Below are 13,817 nucleotides of genomic sequence, written 5' to 3'. Positions count from 1 at the left end.
GAGATTAATACAGAAATTATGAATTAAAATTGCTTTTGGGTTTCTTTAAAAAAAATAAAAAAATTCATTTCTATCGCCGTCCCTGGCTACCAAAGTTACACTTCTAAATACAAATTAGAAGTTTGGTTCGAAGTCAAATATAAGATGCAATCTAAATTATCATGTATGTTAAGCCACTAAGGATAGTTTATTGTCTTTTGAATTTATTTTAAATTTCTATTCACATTTTGTTTCAATACTATTATGATTTCTTATAATACTTTCTATAATAACTATCAAAATTGGCTGGTGTAACTGGTAACGGTTCTCATCTCTTAACCAAGTGGTCTTGAAAGAGGTTAACCCATTAAATTGCTTTCAGTATTCCGAAGGAGATTGTCCCAACTGTTGGTAGGGGATACTCCTGGTCAACACCAAAAAAATAATACTCTCTATAACTTTGAATTCTTGTTTAAAAGAATAACATTCAACCTGTTTTCATCTTAAAACGAATATCTATATCGACTAGCGAATAATATTGAGAAAGATCGAGAGATCTAAAATTCTTCCATCATGGTGAACATTATATCACACCCATAGACGGTGACAACATGTATATGTACCCTTTGAAAAGCACATGCTTGACTTCCAACAAGAATATGGTGCATTGATCTATCAATATAGTACAACACAAAATCATGACACTTTCTTTATTTAATTGTTTGTTTTTATTCCTTTCATTTGAACACCAAGGTCCTTTTCTCCTAGATTTTACTTCTATCTACTTCACTTTAGTTCAATTCAGATTTTACAAATTTAATTTAGTTTAATTACTTCCTTAGTTTTACTTATGAATTTAGTTCAATTCAATTCCGTGTAAAAAAGAACACGTCCAAGTCTCTACAATTTCAAATTACTACGAGTAACAAATTTTCAGGTGCCATACATATATGATATATCCAATTCCTGAAATCCCTTCAAAAAAAAAATTCCTCGAACAATATGAAAAATAAAAATTAGCTTGCATAATCTAGGACCACGAAGAAAATAAAGCCTATGTAGCTGTGCCCATAAATGTTCTAGGTAAGGGAAAAGTACACTAATGGTGCACATTTTATCTTTCAACATTAAGATAATATAAATTCTAAAACGACACGTATTATCAAGTCACCTCTTTTATCCATTAACCAGCCATTAATATACGGATAATTTACAATTATATTTATTAGAAATCGAAGAGAGAGGAAAGCATAGAGGAAATCGTAGTATTATTGATAATTGTTCGTATCTTTCAACACTTACAATAGCTCCGTCACTACTACAAATCCAGGCAACTACAACGCCCCTTTAACAACGATTATTCACGAAAATCACAATAGACGTTGTAGAATGTATGGCGCGAATTTTACTAAAATAAATTACAACGGGTATGGTTATAAAAACCGTTGTTATTAGTTTTAACAACGGGTCACCCATGCACAACCGTTGTTAATAATTTGGCGCAAAATTGGCGCAAATTTAGTGAAAAGTAATCACAACGGTTATTTTTGAAACCCGTTGTTAAAACTTATTTAACAACGGGTGTTTTTTATAACCGTTGTCAAAACATATTTCACAACGGTTGTTGTTTAATAACCGTTGTCAATACCTTCCATACTATAAACCACACAAACACAAGTCTGCTTGCAGCAAAAAAAACACAAACCTTAATACACAAACACAAACCCAAAGAAGAAAAACACAAACACAAAACACACACTTTCTCATCCTCTCTTTCTCTCTTTCTCATCGTCGCTTTATCTTTTCGCCGTCATTTGTTGATTTCATCGTCTCTTTACGTACGTTAGTAATTATCGGGTTTGTTTCATCGTCATTATTTTATTGTTCTAATTATTTCATTTCAATGTATGTGTTTTTATCGACCATTAGGTTCCGTTAAAGATCTGCTAATTATTTCATTTCCATGTATGTGTTTCTAATTATTTCATTTCCATCTTCTTTGGCGTCCTTCAAGACGGATCGAGCATGTTTTAGCGATTAGGGTTTGGAGAATATATTGAGATAATGGAAATGCATGTTAGTTGAGATAATGAAATGTATTTATACTAATGTGTGGGTTGAGTTGTTTTTTAATTAATATATATGTTAGGAAGTTGTGCCATATATGTTAGGAAGTTGTGCCATAATCGATCTTGATGATGACTGATAGATCTATGGAGTTGAAAAAATGGAAGCAAATCAAACAAGCATAACTCAACACTTTCAAAATGATCATTTCATTTAATTTTAAACCAAATACATTACAAAGAATTATCGAAATCAAAAGATGTATAATAAGCCTTAACAACCCCGGTTAAGCGTAAAAAGCGCTTCTCAACTCCGCCACCAATCACGCCACTGGTATACCGCTAACTTCCATGTCATTGGCTTCATATTTTGCAATAACAGATTGAATATATGCAAGGACACGACTTGCATGTGGAGATAAGGTTGAAAGAGTACAACTCAACATATTTCTCATTCACACCAAGTTGAAAGTAACAGTAGACTAGGGTATGAAGATGATGATGATGATGAGGCTTTGTTGACAAGCCGGACTGCTTCACGCCTCTTAATCCAATAATTCCGTTGATGTTCAAGGGATGCTTTGATTAATAGGTGTTGATCGTGGAAGCTTGGCGAGAACCTTCCCATCATCTTCAATCGTTTGTGTAAGCCATTCTTCGTTGTTGATAAAATTAGGGTTCATTGTCATGTTGTTTCAATTAATGAATGTTAGTAAATGATGCTTTAATATGTTGGTAAAGGATGCTTTAATATTTATAGCTAGTAATATTTAATTTAATTTTTTTTTATTTTTTTAAGAACAAACAACAACGATTATTTACAAACGACCCGTTGTCTTTAGTTATAACAACGGTTTTGTATATTAAAACCCGTTGTTATAACTTTCCCCCCAAAATTGAGTCACACTTTCCACAACGGGTTTTTATATTTAAAACCGTTGTTAATAGTTTTAACAACGGTTTCCGTAAGAAAACTAACCGTTGTTAAAACCTTCTACAACGGACGCTTTAACAACGTCCGCTTTTTTATATAACAACGGTTTTTGACCGTTGTTATAGCCTGTATCTGTAGTAGTGCGTATTTATAGTACGGATAAAGATCTAAATATAATAATAATATCTCTTAATAATGGTAAACATAATAATATCGATATTATTCTGATTACGGTATATCACAATAATATAGCGTAATCTCCTAACAATATTAATCGTATGTTGCATGATGTTATACTTATTAGATGTATATATAAAACAAATAAACAATCTTACGTAAACTTAACTAATTATCTTATTTTGTCAAATTAGTATACACTGTCAATGCTAAACTAATCATTCGTAAATAAGGGTTCCAAAAGGTTCAAACCTCTCCAAAATTTTATGTACGTAGTTTGCAGATTATCAACATATGCTGAACTAAAAATAGGGTTATCAAATGCAAACAAATGTCTTGGTAAAAAAAGAGAATTTCAAAGGAAGGCAAGCAAGTAATTTGGAATAATGATGATTATTCGGATATGATCAGAAAAGTATGGCCCATTTAATTGTGAATTCAAAGCATGCTTTAACTATACTCAAATAGCAGGCCACTAACTTTGATAGTGGTACCAACATCATGATCCGAATAGTACTATAGTCTCACAACTCACAAGACATAATCATGTCCAGGCATTGCAAATGCTGGTGATGACTGATGAATGTATATCTCCCTTTAGCGTAAAGGGAGATATAAGCTCGATTTTAGCATTGACGGGGTTTAAACTCGGGTTATAATAAGTATCACTGCTCATGACGCGTTAGCAATTAAACTACTCTGTAGTTGATAGTAGCTGGTAATAACAATTGTCGAAAAAATTGTTAAATTATGTAACGAGTTCAGACTTAATAAATCAATAAGAGACCGTCACATATGGGAATATATGCAGTTCATAGACTATACATCTGAGTTAATACCTCTTATTATTTATTTTTTGAGCTTTATTTTAAAGTTTTTGAGTTCTGCTTTAGTATAAAGTTTTTGAGCACCTTTACTAAAACATTATACTAAAAAAACATAATATTGCTCAAAAACTATATTTATAAATGGTAATATGCTCAGAAAAAATGTATATATGCTCAAAAATTACAAGGTATGAGGTACTACCTCAGATGCGTAATCCTTTTTCTCGAATATATGAGTTTCTTTCCGTATTCAGCAATACTATAACCTTTATAGACTGTTATTATTAGTGCCTTAGTTGAAAATTACTCCGTAATCAATTACCCTTGTCATTCAACGCAATAACAATTTTGAGATGAAAATTACGTCGGCAAGTTATCAAATCCCCCCTATTGATTTTGCAGTACTTACGTTAATTTGTTCTCTGAGTAGTAACCCACATGAATGCATGATGCATTACGTCGGCAAGCTATCATCTTTTATATAGTACAAGGTTCATATTTTTTTTCCCGACGATGAGGGAATCATAGGCGTGGTGCGCACTAGGTAAATTTTCGAGTAAAAGGCTTCAAAATTGCTCTTAAAGAGGTTTGAACCTAAGATTCTCGGAGTTTTAGTCAAGTTTTAACTACCAGACTTCACTCATGCGATTATTTTGTTTATTAATTTGCCTTAATATCGTAGAGCGGATTTTCTTTTGCAGTCGATTGTTAAAATTATCCCGCTCATAGGTATTCTAAACAATTTTTTATTGCATGCTTAATCTCGCAATTGTTTATAACATCGTCTTGAAAGTAAACACAATTACATAACTATCAAACGGAATATATGTCACTGTTAAGAAAAATCCCGTCTTAACTCGTAAGGGAGACTTGCTGAATAAGCTTACTATATAATCAGGCGTGTTGCTGAGTGAGCATGTAGATCAAAAACCAATGCAAAAGAATCTGAAAAAGACACAACCTTAGCTGTCCTATTCTTTTTCTATGAACTTGAACAAATACAATACAGTAACAATCACTTCCTTATTATTAATGTCTCAAATTTAGCAATAAAATTATTATTATTATTGTATTATTATTATTATGAGAGAAAAAAAACAACAAAAACAATCACTTCCAAAATAGTGGAACAATAACAGTCTTTTAGTATACAAGAAAACAAGAGTAATACTTACAAAACCACCACAAAAAAACAAGTACAAAATCTTTGGTACAAAAACAAAAACATGGTCAAGAAGAATGTTGTATTCTTCCTCTTCCTAGCTTCCTACATTCTTTGCCATCACATTGTCGTTTCGACAGCCCGAAATCAAACGTTTCGACCGCGAAATGAGCTGCATAAGTTGAGGAACATCAGAGCTTATTTGAAGAAAATTAACAAGCCTGCTGTCAAGACTATTCAGGCATGCTTAGCTTCATTGTCTTGAATTCTTGATTCAGTGGTTTTTGTATTGTGTTGGGTTTGTATACTAGGGCAGAAACATCAATTTTACCTATATTTCTAATCATAGTGATTAGTTTGAACAAAAAATTATTCTGTATATTTTTTCCAAAAACTCGTCCAGGTCATGACCCGGTCAGCCTGTGCATAGCTCTGTCCTGGTTACAATATTTGTCTTTGGCATTTGCGGAGCAAGGGGGCTAGCAAGCAGGGACGAAACTAGGTTCAGATTCTACCTAAGGCCGAAACATCAATCTTACCTATATTTTTCATTTTTTTTTTTGAAAAAAAGTTACTCTTATATACTCGTACTATTTTTTCCAATAAAATGGCATGGTCAGCGTGTGCTTATCTTCGTCCCGGATTGCGAGGGTTGTCGACTCTCTTAATCTAAATGCAATAGTAATTCGCCCCCTATTCAGTTAAAACAAATTTAAAAATCCCGAAATTTTCATTGAGAATATGGTAAAAAATTCATTTTTTTTTTTTTTTTTTTTTTTTAATTGTGGTCGTTGGCACTAATAAACTACACCTACTAGGAGTAAATAGCAAGATAAACATAATGCAAATATGCATGGTTGTTGGCTTTGTTGTAGTCATTTTCATGAGGTTTTTTTCTTAGTATGGGACACTAATTTTTATGAGTTGTTTTTCTTGGTTGTAAATTGTAATCCAACAGAGTCCTGATGGTGATGTGCTAGACTGTGTTCAATCTCATCTTCAACCGGCATTCGACCATCCCGAGCTCAAGGGACACAAACCATTGGTACCAAACTACGCCCTCCTATTCAACAGATTCTTTATGTTCGCTTTTTTCTTTCTCGACCAAGTTTTGGGTAAGACGGTCTTACATTGAGACTGAGTAATTGATTAATTGTTGGCTATAGGAACCACCAGAGAGGCCGAAAGGGTCCGACTCAACTGATGATTTGGTTGTCAGCATACAAAGGTGGACGGAAACTGGTGAGTCATGTCCAGAAGGGACAGTTCCAATCAGAAGAACTACAGAAAATGATGTCTTGAGAGCTAACAAAATTGGAAGGTTTGGACGAAAACCTGTAAGGCGGGATTCAACAGGCACCGGTCATGAGGTTAGCTATTATAGAACAAGAAATTGATCAACTATTACCTCGTGTCTCAAAGGTCCGCGTCTATAACAGAATTAGGAAGTCAGATATAGACTTGTCCTGGTGCATTATTATTGACGATAAATGCTTTGGCGCCCCTTGGGACCATTAATGTCCTTGTGTTTGCAATCAATATGACTGTGTGTGTATATGAATACTTATACATACGTTTTGTGGTCGGCAGCATGCGATTGCATTTGCGACAGGAAATCAGTTTTATGGCGCAAAAGCGAGTCTGAATGTTTGGACTCCACAAGTCACTGATGCATATGAATTTAGCCTGTCACAAATTTGGGTGATTTCTGGTTCATTTGGCAATGACCTAAATACCATTGAAGCTGGCTGGCAGGCAAGTATTTCTTAATTCATATGTTTTTTTTTTTTTGGTGTTGACCAGAGTATCTCCTACCGACAGCTGGGGCAATCTCCTTCGAGGTACTGAAGGCAATTTAATGGGTTACACCTCCCAAGTTTGACTTTTTCATTCGCAAGAGTCAGGAATCGAACCCCTGACCACTTGGTTAAGAGATGAGAGCTCTTACCACTTAATTCATATGTATAGAGTATGTCACAAGATCAATTCCTACGGTCTCGCTTGTGGTAACACCAGTGGAGTACTGGCCTGAGACGTATTCTGAGTGTATTTGTGTAAAAGTCGATCTTAAGTGTGTTAAAATCGTCTCATAAACGAACTGTACTGATCATGTTTTTTTTTCCTGTCATACTTTCATCAGGCAAATCCAGCATTATATGGTGATCAATACCCAAGGTTCTTCACCTACTGGACGGTATGTTTCTAGCATTGTTTTATTCATTTACGGATGTCAACTACTCGTAAAGTCATTGAGGGGCATGAAATGCAATCTTTTAGTCATTCACTTGAACTGATCACATATATGTGGATGTTTCAACATACAGACGGATGCATATCAAACAACAGGATGCTACAACTTACTGTGTTCCGGCTTTGTTCAGACAAACAGACGGATTGCCATTGGAGCAGCAATTTCTCCTCGATCAACCTACAATGGTAGACAATTTGACATCACTATCACTGTCTGGAAGGCAAGTTCAATCGTCTTTTAATAATTCCGTCACATAAAAAAATAGTATTTGCAATATACAAGTTTGGAAACATTCATGTCCTAAATCCATGCTAGCTGACTCAAGCAACATCCGATTTCCTTATCTCATTGTCGGTCAGTTCACGTCTAGTTCGCTATTCAGCATTATATCTTCGGAGGACTATTTTTTTACTCCGAGACAAGACTTGAAAACACGAAAAGAATGAATAGAAAGTTAAAGACTTGAATTTGTGAAAGTGGTGTTGACCAAAAAGGAAACTAAAGGAATGCAAAAGATGCAAAAAAACCAGCTTTTTATCCCTTTGGGGATATAATGGAAAAGCAAAAGGAGGACTAGACAAGAAAACCCGTATTGATGCTCCTTACGTCTCAATCATTTGTTTACCTGTGATTAAAATATTCCTTACAAAGAATATAAACGTAAACAAATGATTGAGACAAAGGGAACTGAATAGTAAGTTTAATTTAGTCACATTAGTACTAACTAGAAAAATCGACATTTTGCAAGCAGGACCCGAAGCATGGACACTGGTGGCTAGAGTTCGGGTCAGGGTTACTAGTAGGCTATTGGCCAGCATTCCTGTTCAGTCACTTAAGAACTCATGCAAACATGGTTCAGTTCGGAGGAGAGATCGTTAATACCAGATCTCGAGGGTACCATACCGCTACTCAAATGGGTAGCGGCCATTTTGCAGATCAAGGGTTCAAAAGAGCTGCCTATTTTCGTAATCTACAAGTCGTTGACTGGGATAATAACTTACTTCCTTTGTCCTACGTACGCCTTCTTGCTGATCATCCTAATTGCTATGATATTCGACAAGGTAGAAACAATGTCTGGGGTAATTACTTCTACTATGGAGGTCCTGGACGAAACGTAAGATGCCCCTGAAAGTTAACAGTATAAAAAAAATTAGTAGTGTGATTTAATTTTTGTTTAGCTTTATGTTTGTACTAGATTAGAAATTAATTAGCGATTGATTTTTTTTTTTTTTTTGTTAATAGGTTAGAATTAGTACCCAAATGATGAAATATGCGAGTTTTAGACGAGTGTTAGTGTACATGTAAGCGAAATACAGGTTGCCTATAATACATTTGTTATCTCCATTGTGTCAAATGCCATCTGTATAAAAACTCGTTTTTTACAACTGCCAAAAAAAAAAAAAGTATTATCATCTTATCTTGGACTAGGAATTGGTTTTGAAGACATTCGTAATTTCAAATATAATTAAGCTAGGTATCGGTATACTTACCTTCCAACGGCATAAGGGTTATCGCCTTGTCGGTATAGTAAGAGCTTTGAGTCGAGCGCACTTGAAGATGAGACGGTCTCAGGGAAGGTTTCCAGTTTCCTGATATTAAAAGCAGGTTCTTTCGCAGATGGCAAGGATGCATTCACCCCATAATTTCCTGGCTTAGCTCAGAGTTAGCTGAAAAAAAACGGATTTCAGAGAAAAGGCGTCTTCATAAGCGTACTGTTGACACATATAACCAGTGCATCGCAAATTCGCAATAAAGGATAGCATGACCTTCACCTCATAATTTCCTGGCCTAGCTGAAAAAAAAAATCAGATTTCAGATAAAAGGCGTCTTCTTCATAAGCGTACTGTGGACACTTATAACCAGTGCATCGCAAATTCGTAATAAACTTGTTCGAGACAGGGTATAGGAAATGTAACTACAATTGTAAACCTGAAGTTCAGCAGAATGGTATTCCTGTATTCCATACTGTGTGACATAAGGAATCAGTGGCTAACATGAAAATAAGAAAATAATGACATTAGTATCGGCTACGATCGTGTCAAATTTTGCACTTGTTATTGAATTGATATCCACCTTCATGTAAGTCCATAAAACTTGGTTTTCCAATTCCCCAAGAGATGACAATACAGATTACAGGGGAATGATAGTATGATACCTTTGTATTGCATCATTTTTATATGGTCTCAGTGGTTTAGTAATTTCGTCGAGCAGTTGGTGTGCATTATCGTTCATCATCATTTTAACCGAATTACGGGTCATAAAATGATATAATGGATTCTTTGATTCCAACAACTGCATGCCAAATTGCCAAGTACTCCGTATCGAAGAGGTTTTAGCGTAGTAGGTACTCGGTAAGGCGGAGGTATTATAATTTTGGGTTAATTTCTTTGTGTCAACTTCAATTATTCATTTTGGTTTGGTGTGTCGGGTTGAGAATCAGTCTACGACCGGATCGGCCCAGACTGAAAAAAGAAATTACATGGACTGAAGATCAGAGCTCAAAAGTTCGTGGTTGGTCCGGAACAAATCTGAAATTTTCGGTCGGTTCCGGTCTTAGACCAAGTGGATCGAAAACTAAGATTCGTCACTATATAGTGTGTAATATTAATTAAATTTTAATTTCATTAAATAAAATGTATAAGTTGTTTATACTACTACCTTCACGAACCTATTTTCACCCCATTTGCTGTTTGGAGGTCAAAGTTTTCGAACTTTGACCGTAAATAAGTTGGAGAATAAAAATTACTCCGTATTAGATAATAAAACAAAAACATTTACACTTATTTTCATGACATCTTTCACGAAAAAAAATTCAGAAAAATAAGTAATATATAGACTTCGAAAAACATGGTCAAAATGTCGTCTTGGAGACCGCAATAAAGCAAATGAAGTGAAAATAGGTTTGTGGAGGGAGTATTACTTAATTTAAATAATTGCAACTAGTATAGCAACCCGTGCTACATCACGGTAATTTTATAAAGGTAATTCTAGAGATTTAGTGTATTAATATTATTTTAATAAATTGAATATGAATTTAATTTAATGTGAATGTACTTTTATATATAAAACGTAACCATAAGAAATATTTCATATATGGGGCATAGTGATTGACGACAATATTATTATTGATTGTGTAGAATATTGTAATAGAAATATTCCATATATGGGTTGACTAAAATATTTTGACTACAATATATTAGAAGGGAATATTCTGTATGAGGGGAAAGATGAGCGGGAATAACACAGATGTGTTATTCTTTTAGTCTATAGGGGATTATTGAGTATATATAATGGTTTTTGAACATAAAATATTCGATTTTTATATGAAGTTTCAAATATTAGTCCTGGAAATCATAAATTTCGGTCGGCCCTAAATTAACAGGTATTGGACCCAACCGAAGTAAAGATAAAAACTTCAAAAACATAAGAATCGAGGACCGTACGTAAAAGAATCCGGCCTAAATTTGGTTTGATCCAGTTTTCCGACCCGAACGTAAATTCCCCCAATCCCCCATTTTTTTTAATCATTTTGACCAGGAAAAAAGAAAAACAAAAGGCCAAATCGCTTGGGGGTTCAAATTGGGCCTCTTTAGGTGATGAGTAAACCCAATTGGTATTGGGTCAAGTTTTATTACTCCACATATTTTACACTATTTTTTCAAGTTTGGCCCGATATACTTGTACATCCGTATCCGGGGCCTTATTTTTTGTGGTACACGATGCACCGGGCTTCCATTTACTTTAGGGTCCTGCTATACGTCGTCGACATTTTACTAAATATCGTCGACAATTAACGTAAATTTCCAAGTTTGCCCTCCATATCATAACTCCATATCCGTCTCACCAAAATGCAATTTCCGTCTCAAAACACAAATGCAAATTCCGTCTCACTAAAACACAAGTCACCGTCTCACTAAAATATTTCAAACAAAAAAAGAAGTCGGGTTTTGTAATTAACAAACATGAACGGGAACGATTTTAACAACGATTCCAACAATGAAGCTAGTAACGAGGTTAGTATACGATTTAGTTTTGTTAAAAATTTATGTTTTATTATCGTTTGAATCCCGAATTAGGATAGATGCCATGAATGTAGACGGAATTATGATAGTTTTTGTGACGGATTTATTTGAAAAAGCAATTGAAAAAAAAAAAAAAAAAAAATTACACGGACTGGGCCTGGACGAAGAAATTTTTCGTCTAGCCCAGGTATTGGACGAAAAATTCCTTCGTCCATAATGGGCCTTGGACGAAGGAATTTTTCGTCCAATACCTGGGCTGGACGAAAAATTCCTTCGTCCAAGGCCCATTATGGACGAAGGAATTTTTCGTCCAGGGCCCAGTCCGTGTATTTTTTTTTTTTTTTTTTTTCATTTTTTTTTGTTTCCGACTCGTTTTGTATAAAATAATTAATTTCCGTCTTTGTATTATATTTTTTTATTTTTTATAGTTTCCGACAATTCAAACAATTAATTTCCGTCTTTATATTATATTTTATCTTTAATATTTCCGACTCGTTGTGTATAAAATAATTAAATACCTTTTTTGTATTATAAAACAATTGAATTAATTAATTACCGTCTTTATATTAAATTTTTATCTTTAATATTTCCGACTCGTTTTGTATAAAATAACTAATTACCGTCTTTGTATTATTTTTATATTATTTGTTATTTATTCCGACTCGTTCCGTTTCAAATAATTAATTAATAACTAATTTATCGAAATGCGTGCGCAGGTGATTAACGATGGAGACGGTATTGATTACTCAGATCATTTTACGAACGCTTTATTTTTTGCATCTAGTATTGAAGCGTTTAATTGGGCATATGAGATCGGGCTCCGACTCGGGTTTGGTATAAAAAAGCAAGCAACAAGAAAGTTGGTCGTAATACCTAATTTGAGACAACGTTATTTTGTTTGTCGGATGGGTGGAAAAGGTCCCGTAAATAAGGATGCCGATTCTTTAATGAGGGGTAACACGGCTACCGCGTGGTGCAATTGCAAATTTTCAATGAAAATTGTTGAATTAGAAGAGAATAAGTGGCAGCTTGTGATGAGATCCGGGTTTCATAATCATGGTTTGACGTTGTATTGTGACGGCGACAGATACTTTGCAAAGCTTGATGACGAGGAGTTGGCTTATATCGATGCCCAAGTTAGAGCTCACGTTAGACCGGCAATTATTAGTGCGGGTTTGCATCGTGAATCTGGAAAAGTCAAGACCTAATCGGCGACAAATCTACAACCGTTCTCAGAAAGTAAGGGCCGAGGAAAGAGATGGGAGAAACCCGGCACAACAGATGTTAGCACTTGCGGTTCAGCATAAGTATGTTCATTATTGGGTCACTGATGAGGAGACCGATGAGCTAACCCACGTGTTCATGGCTCATCCAGAAGCGGTTAAGATGTTTCGATCATACTATTATGTGGTACAGATCGATTCCACGTACAAGACAAATGAATACCGTCTTCCGCTTGTTGAGATGGTTGGAGTCACACCCGTCGGGAAGAGCTTTGTCATCGCGTATGCTCTTGTGACGCATGAGTCCGAGGAGAAATATCTGTGGGTCCTACGGAAACTGAAGGCCCTCCTAAATGATGCCGTTCAACCTAATGCTATTGTTACTGATTGCGAGGGCGGTTTGTTGAACGCGATCCCCATTGTTTTTCCCGATTCGTCTCACTTGCTATGTCTTTGGCATATATATTCTAACGTGGAGACGAAAGCACTTGATATCACGGGTCAGGATAGTTGGGCTAAGCACGTAACTTGTAACTTGTTTCAAGCGGTTGTCGAGGCGGAGACCGAAGATAAGTTTAATGTTGCGTGGGGCAAATTGGCAAGGGAATGGGCGGGAGTGGCGGCTTATATTGAGAGGCAATGGATCCCGCACTTGGAAAAATGGGCCAAGTATAGAACGAACAAGATAACTCATTTTGGCAATACTTCTACTTCCCGGGTTGAGCCGGCTCATGCGAATTTGAAGAGATGGCTGAATAGCGCGAACCGGCGATTGATAGCATCCGAGTCGGTTTCATTCTTTGATGGAAACGCAACATGTTGAGATCCGACACTCGTTGGAGTTATCTAGATCGAGGCGGTTGACGGGGATTCAGCGATTATTTTCCAGACTTTCTTTCAAAATATCAAAGAATGCCATCAGTGAATTGCGTGAAGAATTCGAAAGAGGTGCCAAGATGACGGAAGATGCCTTGACGATCGATTGCGGTTGTGTAAAGGCTACTACACTTGGTTTGTTATGTGCTTGTTCACTTCACCGCATTTCTAGAAACGGATCTCGGGTCCCTGTTGATGTGTTACATGCATTTTGGAGGAAGTTGGAGTACGATGGTTCGGAGGCAATGCCGACTTGTGATGATGATCGATTGGAGGAGTTATTCGATGAAATTCGAATGC

General features: G+C 35.5%; 1 protein-coding gene across 1 annotated transcript; it reads left to right on the top strand.

Moving 5' to 3' along the window:
* Positions 1 to 4,904: 4,904 nt before the first annotated feature.
* On the top strand, positions 4,905 to 8,735 carry LOC141652607 (protein neprosin-like). Its single transcript, XM_074460147.1, has 7 exons — positions 4,905 to 5,386; positions 6,104 to 6,190; positions 6,312 to 6,515; positions 6,736 to 6,900; positions 7,286 to 7,339; positions 7,470 to 7,616; positions 8,148 to 8,735. The coding sequence occupies exons 1-7, from the start codon at positions 5,210 to 5,212 to the stop codon at positions 8,523 to 8,525; spliced, it is 1,212 nt and encodes a 403-aa protein (XP_074316248.1). The 5' UTR covers positions 4,905 to 5,209; the 3' UTR covers positions 8,526 to 8,735.
* Positions 8,736 to 13,817: the final 5,082 nt, after the last annotated feature.

This window comes from Silene latifolia, chromosome 4 (assembly GCF_048544455.1).
Source record: "Silene latifolia isolate original U9 population chromosome 4, ASM4854445v1, whole genome shotgun sequence".
NCBI lineage: Eukaryota > Viridiplantae > Streptophyta > Magnoliopsida > Caryophyllales > Caryophyllaceae > Silene > Silene latifolia.
The sequence above is the reverse complement of the archived record's forward strand: the minus strand, read 5'-3'. Positions and strand labels throughout refer to the sequence as shown.

Coding starts and splice junctions, on each gene's coding strand:
- LOC141652607 (XM_074460147.1), top strand. CDS start 5,210: ATGGTCAAGAAGAATGTTGTATTCTTCCTCTTCCTAGCTTCCTACATT. Junction 6,516..6,735: donor CAACAGGCACCGGTCATGAG/GTTAGCTATTAT, acceptor TGTGGTCGGCAG/CATGCGATTGCATTTGCGAC. Junction 6,901..7,285: donor CCATTGAAGCTGGCTGGCAG/GCAAGTATTTCT, acceptor TACTTTCATCAG/GCAAATCCAGCATTATATGG.